Source organism: Battus philenor, unplaced genomic scaffold, assembly GCF_028537555.1.
Source record: "Battus philenor isolate CCGP_79_NKW_IND1 unplaced genomic scaffold, ilBatPhil1.0.hap1 SCAF_30, whole genome shotgun sequence".
In the NCBI taxonomy this organism is placed as follows: Eukaryota; Metazoa; Arthropoda; class Insecta; order Lepidoptera; family Papilionidae; genus Battus; species Battus philenor.
In genome coordinates, this window is record NW_027181694.1 from 3,266,305 (window position 1) to 3,284,045 (window position 17,741).

The 17,741-nt window shown below is 32.4% G+C and overlaps 1 protein-coding gene across 1 annotated transcript in view; it reads left to right on the forward strand.

The window, feature by feature from the left end:
• Positions 1 to 8,530: 8,530 nt before the first annotated feature.
• Positions 8,531 to 17,741, forward strand: part of LOC137927261 (leucyl-cystinyl aminopeptidase) — a 51,340-nt gene continuing 42,129 nt past the window's right edge. Inside the window, exons 1-2 of the mRNA XM_068771041.1 lie at positions 8,531 to 8,594; positions 11,690 to 11,746. Coding sequence (XP_068627142.1) covers positions 8,531 to 8,594; positions 11,690 to 11,746 — 121 coding nt within the window. The remainder of the gene's footprint in view (positions 8,595 to 11,689; positions 11,747 to 17,741) is intronic.

The window sequence follows — 17,741 nt, forward strand, 5'->3', positions numbered from 1 at the left end:
CCAGCTTGTAATGAAAAATGTTATCATTAAGTGAATACTTTCCATTAGAGTTCTTATATTTTTATATAATACAGCGCGTCATACATATTTTGTTAGTTAAAAATAATAATAGACGTATATAACCATCTCATGCAACAAATTGGAACATTTTCTTTTTTTTTTTAATGACCCCCGCTATTGGGGGCCTCTCGTACCCCTATTTACGGTGGGATAGGGACTTTATTAGCATTTAATCTATTCACTTAATTATTTAATTTTCATTCTCTTCTCTTTCATTCCTCACATAATCTTTCATTCTGTTCTTTTATATCACAATTCTGCTTTCTTTCCCTTTTGCTCTGTTTTACCAATCTTTCATCCTCTTTTCATTTTACATTTTCTTAATTTCTAGTTTTGTTGTCTTTATCACAGTTTAATATTATTTATTTTTAAATATCTTTTTTGTTTTTGTTTTTGTTTGTTGAAGCCTAACTTTTATTTTTTTTATTGCATATTGTATAATTCTTTTGCAATAACTGAGGAATTCTTTCATGGTTGGAACATTTTCTTAAAGTCTAAACTCATATTTCGAAAGGTTTTAAAAAAAAACTAAAAAGTACCTAGGGCTCGAACTCGCAGCGAAATAATGAAGGCGTGACCTAAAAAGACTTGCACAGCGAAATAGAAAGAACTGAAAATAAACAATAGAGAAGACGTGGAATTTTTTACGAAGATATTGTTTTCCTTCTATTTGAGAGATACATTAATAGTTATAAACTTGTAAAGCTTATACATACGGACAGAAGTTATTATATTCATAGTTTCAGCCCAATGTAAGACATAAGTCTTCCCCAAAGATATATATGGGAGATTATGCCATAATCGCCACGCTTGGCAGGCGGGTTGGCGATCGCAGTATGGTATAAAGATACCTAGAGGACGCTACTGTCCATCCTCTGTAAACTTGTATGTGAGCAGTGCCAATCCTATGTAATTAACACGTTCACTGCGGGCCCAATTTTGAAGAACTTTCAGCTGGTGCGGCTGAGGTCGAATCAGCCTCAAGCTGAACTTCCTAGTAGTGCGGTTGAGGCCTTTTCTGCCTCATGTTCATCAATATTTTTTTTACAAAATTGAGTCAATGCTTCGCAGACATAAAGAAAGCTATATTTGTCTTTGTTATACCTCATACGGTTGAGTGTAAACAGCCGCCGCACTAGAGAGAAAACACGAGTTTTACGCGCCGCACCAGTGCAAAGTCTACCATGAGGCTGAATCGGCCTCAAGCCGCAGTGAACGTGTTAATGCACAAAATGTGAATTATATATAAGACTTTATCCCAGGAATCGAATCGACCTACGATCACAACACTATTCTTTACCGCTGAGCTACCTCTGCTTGTCTTAGCTTACAATCTTTTAAACCAATCAATCACAGTCAATTTGCAATGGTGATAAGTTAGATTATAAATATATAGTACTTTTTTAATTCCAAATTCAAAATGTCATTATTCAAGTTTTAACATTATAAGTAGAAAGCTACCACCGACTCAAATTGTGTTCTTTGTAAATGAAATTTTACAATATTGGACGAGAACTTTTTTATATCAAGCATGTAAATGAGCCAACAGATCAAGTTTTAGAACAAAAAAAAAACTTTTGAATGCTACAATAAGATTTATTTAATAGTAAAAGTATATTACTTTTATTTTTTGATATAAAAGTAAGAAAAGGAAAATATAAGCCATGTTATGGAACTATATCATTTAAACGTACACTCACACCCATGAAGTATTTATTAACTATTTGATTGCAGAATCTCGGCGTTACGGAATTACTATTTTTAAAAAATATATTTTTAAAAATAGCTATTGAGAAGCAGCTGTTAGAGTACCAATCTGTATAAAAACATCTCTCGGGGTATCTCTAGCTTTTAAATTGTAAATTTTTGCAAATAATTTTTTATAAAATAAATATATAATAAATTTCGGTATCATTACAATGTAAGACGAAATGCTATGAAAGCTTTGTTTGTCAAATTATATTATACGAGACCACAGAAAGTTATTCGCACAGTAGGATGTCCATGTAACTTGGTGAGAAAACACTTTTAAGTTCGTCGAAAGCAATTGGACGCGAGCCGCTTTCAATTGGCCTTTTTGGAAGTCTGTTGACGACGCCCATGTCCAACATTAAAGTTTCTACGGGTGAAATGATGATGTGAAAACTTCAAATACATATAATATAATCTCTTTATATTTTATACGAGTTTACACTAGATGGGCCTCGGCACTAGATGGTAAAAATAAATGTGTAAATAAAGATAAAATAAATGTACTTAAGATAAAATTAGAGAATAAAAATAAATAAAATGTACTTAGCCACCATAGAGTAAGAAGATGATGAAAGAAAGGCGAGGAAAGAAAGAAGGTATAAAAGAGAAAAACGAAAAATATTGTGAAAGACAAAAGTAAAGAATGAAAGATATTGTGACGCGTGAAATAGAGAAATGCGCGTGAAGACTGAAATAATTATTGAACAATAGAGTCCCTGATCCCAAAAAGTTAGGGGTACGAGAGGCCCCTAATAAAAAAAAACCTTCACACTAGATGCGGCCCATCTAGTATGAGGGTTTTTGACATAGTCAAGATCGCGGAGTATATCCGAATGCAGATGGCGTATGGCGTGGTTGTGGCGATCTTTGGAAGACTTGCAGTTGGCGTCTACTGGCTGTCATGATGATGAGAATTAAAAAAAAGAAATACTCAAGTTATAAATAGAACTTCTATGAGCCCTTCAAGTAACAAAACTAGTAGTTGAACGGTAGAATGAATGACACGATTGCAATCTGAACGGATATTAAGATCGACATTGCCAATATCCAATCGTAAGGTACAGTTATCGACAGAGTAGTTACGCTACGAAAATCAGTTTCCGAATAAAATCTTATGCTACTATTTGATGCGACTGTACTTTTACAGCGAGTAAACATGAAAGTTATTAGGGAGAAAAAGGAAACTTATAGATAGCTAGAAAATGTGGTGTTGGAGAAAATGTAGCGGATATCATAAATTCAGGTCTGCACGATCTTATCTAAAAACAATCAATATTTCAGCCAAAGGGCGTCCTCTACTGCTGGTACTGTAGTATTTCTAATAAAATCGGTTATAAGAGATTTGCATCCAGTGTTTACCTTGATATGGTGGTTTCTCTTTCTTTTCGACATCCTAGGCTGCGCTAGTTCGTGTCCTGTACTCCAGAACCTTCAGGCCCATTTTAATAATAATAACATTTTATTATTAAAAATTAATATAGTTTTGCTGCTTTATGAGAAAGAAAAACGAATACCATGTGATATCTATGAAATATCTCGAGCAGAAGCTTTTAAAAGAGCTTTGGTATTAAGTTCATAGAAGCTACCAAGTAGACCAAGTAGAGGTTACGTCCTCTTGGGTGTTCTTGAGATGGAATGCTGAACATGGTATTATCGACGAGTTACAGCACAGGTCCCCTCGCATCGCTTTTAGATTAATCACTCAATGAACCGTCCACCGAAGTTATCGAGGAGTTCGGCTGCCTTATATTCTGGTGAAATTGTAGTATGTAGCGTCCCGAGCCGAGGCTTTCTAGGAAGACCTTGAGCTCTGGTACCTTAAAACAGGTGTTAGACGAAGAGACATCAGTGACTAGACCTTTCGCTTCTGCGGTTTCCGGAAATGCCGTTTGGGCAGCAAAGCAAGTCTAGTAAAAAAGAAGTTACTGGAGGTTTAGTCTACGCTGACGCAGCGTTCTTCCGTCATCATTTCGTGAAAATTGTTAAAGTTAATGAGGAAAATAAAGGTAAATTAAAGTAAACTTTAGTTCCAAATGAAAAGCCAAAGGATGAATGTTACAGACAACGCTATGGTAGCCTTGTATTTTAATTAAATTTGAATTGTGAAGAATTCAATTGTGTATATTAATTTATGTATGGAAAACAGATTTCATGACCTTGAAGGCTAAGTGTATGTAAACTCAATATTTACATTTAAACTGAAATTATTCATAATCTCGACCCGGACACTATGGCAGCGACCACACCACTGACAACGTTCGAATTCAAATGGGAGTTCGAATTTGAATTCGAACGCACGCGAATGATTTAAAACAAAACATATTGTGACCTTGGTGGCCAGTAACACGAAGTGTTCTTTTTCACAGAAATACATAAAAACTTCGTTTTTATATTTTTGTTATTTCTCTCGATGTTTTAATACATTTTCTATAAAATTATGAAAGAGTGCTTCATAGCTAACGCACCACCAAATCATCGCTGAATTCGGATAATACCCACCTTGTACTCTGTTGACGAATTGGAAAGCTTCTTTGAAGCTCTCAGCATAAATACGGTCATTTTGTTAGTCAATTGTAAAATTTTTTTCATCCGCAAACAGTATTTTTTTGTGACCTCCCTTTACGTACCGCTTAAGTAGTTGTTTTGATTTTACCACCCTATTCTTTTTTAAATTATAAGTTAAAAAATAACCAGTGTAAGAAATAACTAATGTATCCCATATAGGTTGCGAGTCCTAAGTTATCTTTTAAAATACGTGTTATGTTTCTAGGTGCTATTTTCATTTACCGGGTTAAAATCTTTTGCATTCGGACAGGATTTCTTCGATTTTTTTTGCTAGCTGCTTTGATCGCCTCATTCGTGTGAACACTATGTGGATGGACACAGAGAGTTGAGATTGTACCTATCAATTGTCCATTACACATCATTTGATTGATACCAAGCGTATGAAGGAATTTCAAATTTATATTTGGCACCATGCCTTCTTTATAATGGAACGCAGCGATTCGCTTCTCTTTATCACCCCACTCCATTTTAATATCACTAAATATTTGACAGTATATTGGCGCGCAAATAATAAAACACAATGAACAATTATTTAAAAATGATAGATTCCAAATTCAAAAGTATTTTTTTTTTTAATTTTAATTATAACTGTATTTTTGACTAGATTAAGTTTGGTAATCTGAATGTTGAAAACGCTTTTTATTGCTATATTATATTATGTTATTTAGATCAACCTGCATATAAGGATGTTATGTACGTGTGTAGATTTTACTTGTCGGTCATATTAAGACAGATATTTTTTTTAATTCTAAAGTGTTACTGTTATATGACTGGTTTTTTTAAATTTGTGTAAGAGAAAACTTGAGCTTGTTGAGATTGTTATTGCAACAAAGAGTAACATCTGGTCTATAATAAAGACCCGTCTCGCTGAAGGATTCGAACCCTCCCATCCGTTAATCGAATCCTGCACCCTCACCCTACGCGGTGAAGTTGCGGGGGAGCGGATCGATGCAATTCTGTTTTGCATCTCGATAGTGGAATTTCTGTCGAAGTTATATCAATAAATGAATGACAGCTATTTCCACGTTTATTTATTTAGAATATCATTAAAAACGAATGCTTTCGTTTTTATTAAACGGTTTTATTTAGTTCGACCCGTACGGAATTTATATGGATTAAAATTAGAAATTGAAATTTAAGCACCTTCTCGTTGTCAGATTGATCTAAATTTTGGTACACACATTTAATTTAGATGACAATACAATATAATAAAATCAATAACATTATAAATCTAAGATGGCCGCCGATACAAAATGGCGGATTACGTATTTTTCCTTAACCCCCTCAATATGGGTATCAAATGAAAGGGCTACACTAGTAAAACACGATGATTATGTCAAAATTTAAAATTCAATTACAACAATCCGTTCCAATATGGCGGACTAGGTACATATTTTTCTACGACCACCACAATATGGGTATCAAAAAACCGTTTAACTTAAAAGTTTTTTAAATGTATTTATTACGAACTGTAATTTTAAGAAAATTTATTGCGTATATCATTATTTCATTCACAAGATTTTACCTGCTGGATAGACCTTTCGCATTTCCAACAGGACCAGTAAGAAGCGGCCTGTGTCCAGCGTCTTCCGAGGACCTCAAGCAGGATGTGTTCTGATGGATGTCCTACATTGCACCATGTACGGCACCATCGGTCTGTTCGCGCTATATGGTTTAACCTCTGCCACTCGAACTTGCCAATCAGAATCAGCCAAAGAGATTCGTAGCCGAACAGGCTGCGAATCTCTTTATTTGTCGATCACATAATTTACTTTTTTTGGTTGGGTTGTGAAAAGAAAGTTAATATAGAAACAAACGGATCGATTACGTTAAAACTATAAGTTCGTTATATAAAAACCCGCCATTTTGAACTTGAAACAAAACATGAGTGAATTTTTTTTATCAAAGTATCGAAATCTGTCGGTATTAACTTTACGTAATTGCCAAACCTTACAGATTTATGTAGATACTTTGAAGGAAAAAAATTGGCATTAGTTTATATAAAATGTTTAAAAAAAATTTACTCTGCCAATACTTACATTCTACAAAATGTTAACAATACTTTATTTACAATCAATATGTAAGATAATCATATATATCACATCAGTAATGAAGGCAATATTTAAATAAATAATATTTAATTAATAAGGTAATAAAATACGTTTTAAAAGAAAAGCAGCTATACAGATTATATCCCCAGTGTAAAATTGTACTTTTCAACCCACTGAGCAAAACTTAAAAAAAATAAAAACAAAACAAAGGCTTAAATGAACCGTTTATACACTCTGGAGGGTGACAGTGTGGTAAAAGACTGAATAGCTTTCGCCTTTTGCCTGTTTTCTCATTTGAAGTAAAAAAAAAAAATTGCGCGGGAAGTTATAACAGTTAAATTTTGAGGTTGTTTCAGTTTTATTGAATTTTCTTAAATTGTTTATTTAATAAAATAAAACAACAATCAAACCGTTCACGAAAACATTATTAATAAATTTGGGAATGTCTAAATCTAATAGAATATCAATATAACGAATGTAAAACATATATCTGAATATGAATATGCTATCGGAATTGCGATATAGAATTTATAGAAATACGAAAATTAAAATGATTACGGTCACAGGTAATATTTATAATAATAAATAATATTTAGTTATTTAAAATTACAATAATTTATAGTTGGGCCGCGTTCTTCTTATATATTTAAACTAGCTGATCCCGCAAACGTTGTTTTGCAAAAAAAAATTGATATTTTAATTTACAAATAAAAAATAGGGGTTGATGGTAGAGGGGTGAAAATTTATGTTGTATGTATTTTTGTATGCTGTATCATAAAAAAATAAAAACAAAAAATTTCGTTAAAAAAATATTTTTTTTTTTAAAGTGTGAACAACTTTTATCACTTAGGGGTATAGAAAATAGATAGTAGCCGATTCTCAGACCTACTGAATAAGCATATTAAATTTGGTGAAAATCAGTCAAGCCGTTTCAGAGGAGTTCAAGTTCGAACACCGTGACACGAGAATTTTATATATTAGATAAGTAATAAATTGAAATATACTTAACGAAAATTAAAACAGTAAAATTTTGCATTAACACACACGCAACTAATATTTTTAGTTGTTTTTATTATATTTGTGTGTATATGTAAATGCTTGTTAGCCTGTTTTCAAGTATAAAGGTTTATAATGTAAAAGTTGGACAAAATTTGTAGTTTTTGACACTTATTTAAATGGATAAATATTTACATCATTAATTGTGTTGTTATGTATTTATTTTTAAATAACGTTATATTATTATTGTCGTTGTTTATGTACCATTTTGTTTAAGATCGGTATACATATTCTGCTTACGAGATATAGTTTAAATCGCTTGTAAAAGTCTAAGGTAATGGACGCCATTTGTAATTTTATTCTCTTCGCACTAAATAATATAATCTCCACACTTGGCATGCAGATATGTTATCCCAGTGTGGTATTATGGTAAGACGATAATGCTACTGCCCGTTCTCTGGAAACTTGTTATGTGTGTGTGTATATATATATATATATATATATATATATATATATATATATATATATATATATATATATATATACGTATGTAAGATTTGTTGATGCTAAAAATGTGATTTATATAACACTAGCTGTGTCCCGCCGCTACGTGTCCATGTGGAATTTAACAAAATTTTTTAATCTTTATTTATTTTTTCTTTATTCTTTATTTTTGTTTTTTTTGTTTTTATTTTAATTGTGTGACGCGGAATTATTTTTTAAAAAAAGTTATACAAGTTTTATTATATACATGTGTTATTGTATTGTTTAACTTATCTAAGAATGGATTTGGGGACTCTGTAAGTCTGAGCTAGTGCTCTGGTGAGCAGCGATTTTCCCGGAGTCTAACTCAGTACTTTAGTTGAGTTTGTTGGAAGGAACGTCGGATGTTTACATTGTTTTGCAGAACGAAAGAATAGAAAATGGATATAACTTCTTGCCTAGGTTATATCTATTTCCTAGACTGGTCTAGCTAAAGCCTGGACTAGTAATTAATATAAATAAATAGTTGTTTATTATACTTGTCTCATAAGAAATCTATCAACAGTAATATGTTGATAATGTTTGTTGACAGCTAGATCTCGGGATGCCGTGGGCGGCGTGAGATGGACGGCATACAGATGGAGCCCATCGGCAAATACAAGGCCGATAGGAACGGTTCGGCTAAAGGTGAGTGCACGGCTAAGCTGTTTGTCCCAGACCGGTAAATATCACAGAAGACCAAAACGTCGATCGCCTCTGACATTAGTGATAATTTAGGGACATTACATATGAGTGTATTGTATTACTGCAGTTGCCCATAAAAGTATTACTAATTTTACGAAAAAAATAAATAAATTATTAATATTTATTTTCCTAAGTTTTAAACTAAAAACTGAAAGTATGTTTATTAAATTAATCATATAATAACATTCAAGAATTTTTAATTGATCGACATGTGTGGAACTCTGTTTGTTGACTTATTTGAATGATTAATATTGATGTACACGTGAAAAATAGTTAAATTTCATATCAAAGAGCAACTGTTGAGTTTCTGACTCGCTCTTTTCATCAAATCAGCTTTTTGAGCCTGTAGTAACTTACTGCTTACAATGTTAAGATAATCTACAATTCACAAGAGCAAATTTAAATTACTTACCACGTCGTAAATTTTGCATCGGATCCAAATACATTTACTTTGATCCCTACTGGCCAGTATACGTGACTGACAAAAGGGGCGAAGTTGTACAAAGTCTGCCCTTGCTTTTAAGTGACATGTAATATTTGAAAGAAACGATGATTTAGATAAATTATTTCATTGGTTTATTGTAGGTATTATAAACCTCACAATTCTAAATAAAAAATAAGTAATAATCGTAAGTAAATTGTAAATAAATATATAAATAAGATTATTAAACTAATGTAAAATAAAAAGAATGTAAAACAAACAGAAACAAAATAATTAAAATGTTAATGTGTAATAAATAAATGAGAGGAATGGAAGGTCATAGAGCGAAAGAGAATGAAAGAAGGAATGAATACCGAATAGAAGATCATAAGATGCATAAATGAAGAGAGTGAAAATAAAAAAGGTGGTGAAAAATTAAATGTATGTAAACAAAAAGTCCCTGTCCCACACCAGATAGGGGGTACGAGAAGCTCCGAATAGCCGGGGCCATAAAAAAACTCAATATTGTTATTCCACTATAAAATGATTTATAAGTAGATAGGCTCTCTATCCAAATTAAAATTTATTTATTTATTTATTCCTCGGTCCTTCTTAACTAACAGATTTAAACATAATAGAATATAAATATTAACAGATTTTTTAAAGCACTTATGTAGTATATATTATCAACTCGAGTTAAAATATTACGAAAGTAGACATAAAAGAAGAAAAACCAAACAGAGGACAGTATATTATATTGAGAGTGTGTATGGAGTATGTATATTAGTGTGTGTATAATATATGTTTGGTATGTGTTTGATTGATTACTCCAGTTATAAATAGTACTTGCCAGTTATATATAGCTCTAGAGCATGGATGCACAGACCGCGGCCCGCCGGTCGAATACTGGTGGCCCGCCGACAGCAAAAATAATACTCTCGTACATTCGAAAAACTTAGTCCCTAGCCTTAATAACTCTGTGCAACCATGCTCTAGAGGCCACTTGTTCTATGCGCTCTACGTACGTCTACGGATTTCTTTATTTCTTACTAGCTGATCCCGCAAACGTTGTTTTGCAAAAAAATAGTTTTAATTTTTAATTTAAAAATAAGGGTTGGTCGTAGAGGGGTGAAAATTTAGGGTTGTATGTATTTTTGTATATTGTATCATAAAAAAATAAAAACAAAAAATTTCGTCAAAAAAATAAAAAAAAAATTTTAAGTGTGAACAACCCTTATCACTTAGGGGTATGAAAAATAAATAGTAGCCGATTCTCAAATCTACTAAATACGCATATAAAATTTGGTAAAAATCGGTCAAGCCGTTTCAGAGGAGTTCAAGTTCGAACACCGTGATGCGAGAATTTTATATATTAGATTTAAAGAGAGATATTTCTAATGGAGAAATATCCCGAGCATATCTCTCTCCGTGGCTCATATAGCGACAGTGAGCTTCCCAATGAGAACTAGAATGGTAAACCACGCCTAAATACAAGTACACTGTAAATGTAAAGACGTGTCGCGTTATGTTACGTGTGCGAGTGTGAACATACTGTTGCTGCAGAAAATACGCCATTGTTTGATCGAAAGTACAGTCGCGTAGACATTTTGTTTATTGCTATTATTTGTTATCGATAGTTACTGTTTTTTACTTGTTACATTGTATTACATTCAACAATAAAATGCCCGGACGGAATATAGTTTTACGTATTAAGCATTTAAATTAGTATTTTTCAATCTTTAATGTGACTATATATGTTAAACATTTTTTACATTAAAGCGAAAGGGTTTTAAAATCGAGTCGAGTTCACTTTCAAATTGCCCCCCTTATAAATTAAATTGCCCCATGTAAGGCGTGGGCACCACATTAGGAAACACCGGTTTGAACCATTACAAAATGTATGTAAATAAATAATGTCTGTGAATAAAAAAAGGTTTTAATTTCACTTTTAAGAATAAATCGAAATATAATGTTAAAAACTAAAGTTGTTTTTTTTTAATTCTATTATTTTTTAAATCGGCCGAAACATTTCTCTGATTGTACTTCAAGATGTATTCCGTAGTTACGTACCACAAGAAGTTTAGCGCGATCTATACGTATGGATATCGTAATCTATCTCATGTGAATTAAGATTATTGAATGTCATGTAAGGGGAAGGAGCAAGGAGTCGATTAGTGTAACAAGAATTGACTCACGAGGGATGTAAGACTGAGAAAATGCGTAAACAATCACCGTTAAAATACCCTTGGAAATCTAAACACTAAAGATATTATTCATAATTTTATTCATTTCAAATATTTATCAATTAAATAAATTTCTACAAGATCTTTTAAAAAATCTAATTAATATAAACATATCATATAAATGATTGATTATTCAATGGCGTGACGTGATCTTGGGTAAGAATTTAAAAATTGAAATTGTAAGCGATGTTTTGATTTTTTATCTACAACGTCTTATGTCACTCAAAATATTTAAATAGTATAGCGTTTCCAGAAATAAAGTTTTAAATCCAAAATGAGAGGTAATTATTATATAACTGACGTTACCGTCTTTATAATACCCTTGTGTAGTGAAGTCCCGAAGTAACTAACATATTTAAAATATTTTTCCGCAGCAGCCGCCTGGAGGAATATGGTTGATCAGGACTTGGATGATGTGGCTTTCCTTGCAGGTATGTATTCATTTAATTTAATATTAACTTTCCTAGAAAAATGAATAATATAAATTGAGGTCACGAAATATGTTATGCTACGAAAGTTCCAAACGAGTTCCGATCTGAGAGATGGTCACAAAATACTTGGAATCTTTATATTTCAATAATTCACATTTACTTAAGTCTATTGTTATGTGTGTACATATGTACACACGATTACCGGATGCAAGTACCTTACCACCCGAGCATGTTGTAAAGGAAAATATTCATATATGTACAAATAGTATTTACAATTAACACGACCTAACGCAACGGCAGCGAATACATCACTGATGGCGTTCGAATTCAAATCGGCGTTCGATATTTGAATTCGAACGCGAAGAAATTTAACTAAAAACCTAAAAGGGTAGAGAGCTTTGAATGTGATACTGAATAAATTATTTTTACTAGTTGTTGTTTAATGTAATGTTTTAAATTTATTGTATGTGTAAAATCGTACACAATATTCTTCGAAGTAATAGGTAATTTTATTAAAAGAATAGTGCAACAAGCCAGTTTTTTATTTCTAATTCTATCCTATTTACATCATTGACTTTTATTTATAAATAATTTATATATGGCATTAAGAATGACTACATATTATTGAAACAAAAACTCATTGATGAGATATTACTTTTTAATTTAATATAAAAATAATAATATAACAGGAAAATAAATTGCTTAACACATATAACATTTTTTAACAAAAAAAAAATATTTACACCCTTCGACAAAAACAGTGCGTGCCTTTTACCCGCTCTCGTCTTACTTTTCAAAGTAGGGTCCGCAAAAAGCAAGTAACGTTTATTAAAAATATATGAATGCCTGTTTATACTACATTTTATTTCGGTTGTAACATTAATTAAATAAACTATTCAATATGTATTTATAAAACAATTCAGATTTCTGTACAAATAAAATTAACAGACAAACAATTCGTCTTTTTTCATATATTTCTTACAGCATATGAATAGTCCCAAAAAAAAAATGTTCCGAGAAAAATAGTGAAAACAACATTCGTTTTCTATACTAACCATAGAGTAAATAACAACATCTGTTACCCCATCAAATATTTGATATCAACCAATTATCTTTCGATTACAACATTCAACATTATTTACAACTCAAGTTATGCAATGTACAATTTATAAAACATATTTTAAACAGGGTGATTGTAGCCCAAATTGTAGCCCCTTTATTAATGTCTCTAAAAAAATATTAAAAACACTTAAAATGTAAAACAAAAGGTATTAAGATAGAAGGTTGTTATCTCAACCATTTTATCATCGTTATGGCCGAAACTTTCACAGACTTAAAGCAACTGATAACTCAACTAGAAGAAAAGAGCAAAAAGGTGCGGTCGCAGATGCATTTGTTCCAAATTTAAATAATGAGCGATAGAAACGAAATTCAAATCATCGTAAAAGGGACAAACGGACTTGTGTACTAAGGAAAGCAAATATTCTCAGAAACAAATAATGAAGATGGGGGTGTAAAGACGTATTAACTTAGCCTGAAGGAAGTTCAGGGTGATGAAAGAAATCCTAAGAGGAAACCGAACAACTTAAACCTGAAAAATATTGTATTTGGTACATGTGTGCTCAGATGCTCGGATATATGGTGCTTGGTCTGCCGTACAAAAGAAGGAGAGATGATACTTTGGAAAACGAAGGAAAAAACTGGGTGAATAAGGCAAAAGACATGAATGCATGGAATATGCTGGAGAAGCCATACAACTAAAGAAAAAAAATACTTAAACAATACATAAACTTAACAAATAACTTTAATAAAACGCTGAACAACATCACAGTAAATATAGTTTTTTAAGATTTAAAAATTAATGGCTTTATTCATTTATTCATTTTTATAACTAATCCTAATTTTTTGTTAAGAAATTAATTCAATTAATAATGTGTTCACTTTGAAATATATATATTTATTTTTCTATTGAATTGCAACGGGCCAATTGGTGAGTGCGAAGTTTATCAGGGCAGCTAATAAATAATAAATATGACTTTTTTATTTTAAATCGTTCCTTTTTACTTAAATAATAACGAACTTTTTAAATGTTTATTTTTAAAAAGATTAATATTATTTTTATCGGCAACTAGTTAAACATAATAATATTGTAAGTACCGCGCAGCGATTGTCGGTCGATGGTTTTAACTCCAGAATCTTTTGATGCCAGCGGCCATTTGTTCCCACTTTAACTTGCCAATCCACTGAGGTATGTCTATTCCATTTGTTTATCTACGAATCTCCCCATTCCTGCTACGATCGAGTAGTAGTTTGAAGATGACGGAGAAGTAAGGATGGCGATGTAAGAAAGGAAAATAAACTATGGAAAGAAATGATAGAAAATGTGGCGTATAAATGAAAGGTCTATGAAAGATACTGTGAAGAATAAAAGATGGGGACGAAAATAAAATAATCTGTGAAAAATTTATTGTAAATATTATCTCTGCATACCTAAGACAGGGGTTGTACGAGAAGTCCCCAAAAGCGAGGGCCTTAAAAAACATATGGAAAGAACCATGGTTCATTGAGCGATTGTGAGTGTGTACGTAGTTCAGAGCTACTTGTTCCAGCCACTTGTTCGGCGCGCTATATAGCCTGCCCACTACAGTGGAATGGCGAGTTCAAGTGCAACTTGCCATTCCACTGGGTTACGACTGTTTTGATTAGTTTGTCTACATATCTTCACATTCCGGATTCGATCCCGTAGAGCAGTTCCAAGGATAGCTTGTAAAGCAACTGTGCGTTTACGTGGTGTCCACACTAGAACCTTATGTTCCCAGAGGGCATTTTTCTACGCTCTATATATATCTATATTGCCTGTCCACTGCTAATTCAACTTGTCAATGCGCTGGGCTGTATAGGCGACTTTCATTCGTCTACGAATCTCCTCATTCCTTTTTGAATCTCTTGCGTAGTTTTTTTCGTGGCTAATTACCTCTGTGTATCATGTTATCCAAAATTCTTGTCCATATAAAAATATTCTTAAAGAAATCTATATTTCACTTTTTTTGCTGACGGTACTGAATACTCTAGGCGCGTATGTGCGAAATGAAGTACCGAGTATGTCATTAAGCGGTGAATACAAAATGTGTTGAACTGTACACGCCTCACTCACTTTTATAGCGTCTCATATGCGTGTACGTATGTACGTGGCCAGGATTATATGAAAAGCATCTTGTGAATATTAAAAAGTAAAGATTAAAGAGTATCATTAACTTGATTCGTTACGATTGTATAACATTATTGTGCGTATATATACAAAATGATTGATTTTAGGCGCTAGCGCTTTAAACCTCCTGTTGTCAATGAATGGTACATCCTAAAATCAGTGGATTCAAAAATAATAAAAGTGTTTTTTTTTTAATTTTGATTGATTTATATTAAAATTAATTATTGTTCACTGTGTCTCTGCAGACTGTACTGCCAGAAGTTATCGACCTGTCGCTTTCCGATGGAAAAATAATCTAATGTAACATAGTTTAGAGTGATCAGTTTGTACATGGTGATTGTAAATAGGTGTAAAAAGTTTAAAACGTTTAGCTGATAAAGGAGCAATTTATTCCTTTAGAACGTTTACATCTACACATATGCAATCACCTGTACACAGATAACGACAACTTTATTTTACTTATAAATTATTTTGAAAATAAGAATTTTAGTTATTTTCAAAATAATAACATGTATCCAAATGCTATCCAAACTAAAGTCGACGTTACTACCATCAGTAGCTTGTAACGGCACTGTGATTCCTTTCGGTGAGACAGTTAAAAACCTTGGCGTTCATTTCGGTAGACTGCTTTCATGGGGTCCACAGGTTCGGGAAATAAGCCGTAAACTATTTGCATTGGTAAGGTCTTTGCGACGTCTTAGCTACTTTTTATCTACTACTACTAAAATTTCTCTTGCACAGTCACTCCTCCCCATCCTTAATTACGCAGATGTCAGCTATATAGACCTCACTGAAAACCAACTAAATAAACTTAAGCGCCTTCAAAATATTTCATATTTATTGTCCAAAAATATTATCATGGTTCGGAATTTCGCGCTAAGCTCAATTAGTTACCTATAAGGCTTCACTAGAATGCTCACAGCCTTTATCTACTCTATAATATTCTCTTCAATCCACCCACTCCCTCTTATCTCAAATCAAGTTTCAATTTCTTCATGATACACATGAGAGGTTTGTGAGATCGTAAGAATCTGGAATTAATAATGCCGGCGCATACTTTTTCGTTTATGGCCTAATCTTTTACAACACAGGCCGTTCGATTGTGAAATAATTTACCGCTAAATATAAGACATGCTACTTATTTTTAAGAAAATGGTTAAGAAATATTTAATGGACTATTGATTATTTATCCCTAAATTGTTTTTTTTTCATTCTTTGTTTCGTTATTCTTTCTGTAACAAATACGATCCAAATCAATTTGATGTTTTTATTTATTATTGTATTACATTCATAATATGTATTCCTTATTTATTGCAAATATATATATTGTATACATATGTATGTATGTTTTGTGCATGTTAACTACCCATTATTTGTACTTCTAGCTTTTCTATACTATGGTTGTCTATAAGAGATAGTATTGTGTGATAAGACCGCCCATTGTTCTCTTCTGTTTATTATTATGAAACTATTAAAATGTATCCTTGCGTATACAATAAAAAATTATTAAATAAAAATTATACCTCTGAATATATATATGTCTAGTTTTGTTAACTTGAATTAACTATTAATCTAACTATTAATCTCTGTAATTATTAAAAAGTTGTATTCTTCGAATTGAACTAATTCTAATAATAGTTAAATTTAACGAATAAAATTACAAAGACGATCGTCTAAGGTAATCGGTGCATTATGCGATCCGTTTTTAACAATATACACTAACGACACTGTGATGCAGTTAAATACTGGTAATGTTAGCAATACACCGGGCCAAATTGCACTGGTTATCGAGTGTATGACACACATCTGTCTTTTAGACACAAGAATTCCGTATATTTTATATTTAAAATACCAGGCGTTCTTCAAAAGCTCCTTCTGTGCAAATTATGGAGAAGGCTGTGGCGGTCTATTGCCACGACGTCTGGAAAGCTGCATTTCACCTCCAAAAAATTTCGAGTTAGAACAAAGACAACCACAGTTTCCACGACCCAGTTATCACCCCCTCAGTTACTAAGAGAATGCTCTTGCAAGCGCATACCGCACAACTACAATAACTCCACTCATAAGACATCACCCTAACACGAGTAGGATACATCAAAATTAAGGAGCACAGTTCACAATCCGCTTCGCTTACGCGGTCAGCAGATTCCGCTTCCGCTTCCGCCTCTGCGTACAACAAGGGCGATCCGAGGTAGAACCTTTATCCTAACTTGGATCGTCAAGTAGTTTTTGCTATCTCTCAATACACTGTACAATAAAGTCTACCTTCGCGCACATATTCGTTCAACTGACGAAACCGGGATAGTTTCATTATTTTAAATTCGTGGATCCTTCAGTTCTGCGAACTTGGTTCAGAATCCCCCGGGCTAGCTGCATTAATATCAAGAGTTACAATATATGAAATTTTAAAATAACATATGTCTAGACAAAATATGTTGTATAGTTTAAATTATTAGCACTCGGCTTTAAAAATTTGGATAAAAATTGATGAAACGCATTTTACTACAAAAGGGGTTACTTTGTACATTACATATAAAGGAGCATTTTAACTTTCGTATCATGCCTCTTTAATATCTAACATATAAAAAAGTAATTTTTACTTTATTTATTTCGTAGAATCAAATTCAGAACAACAAAATACGTATATCTCACATTTACTGAAGAGAGGAAGCTGTATTCCTGTAAAAATAAGTAGATACCTCGGTATATACTTGGAAAAAAGGTTGACTTGGAAAAACCTTGAAAATATTAGATCAAAGCTAGATGACCTTAGTATTTGATTCAGAA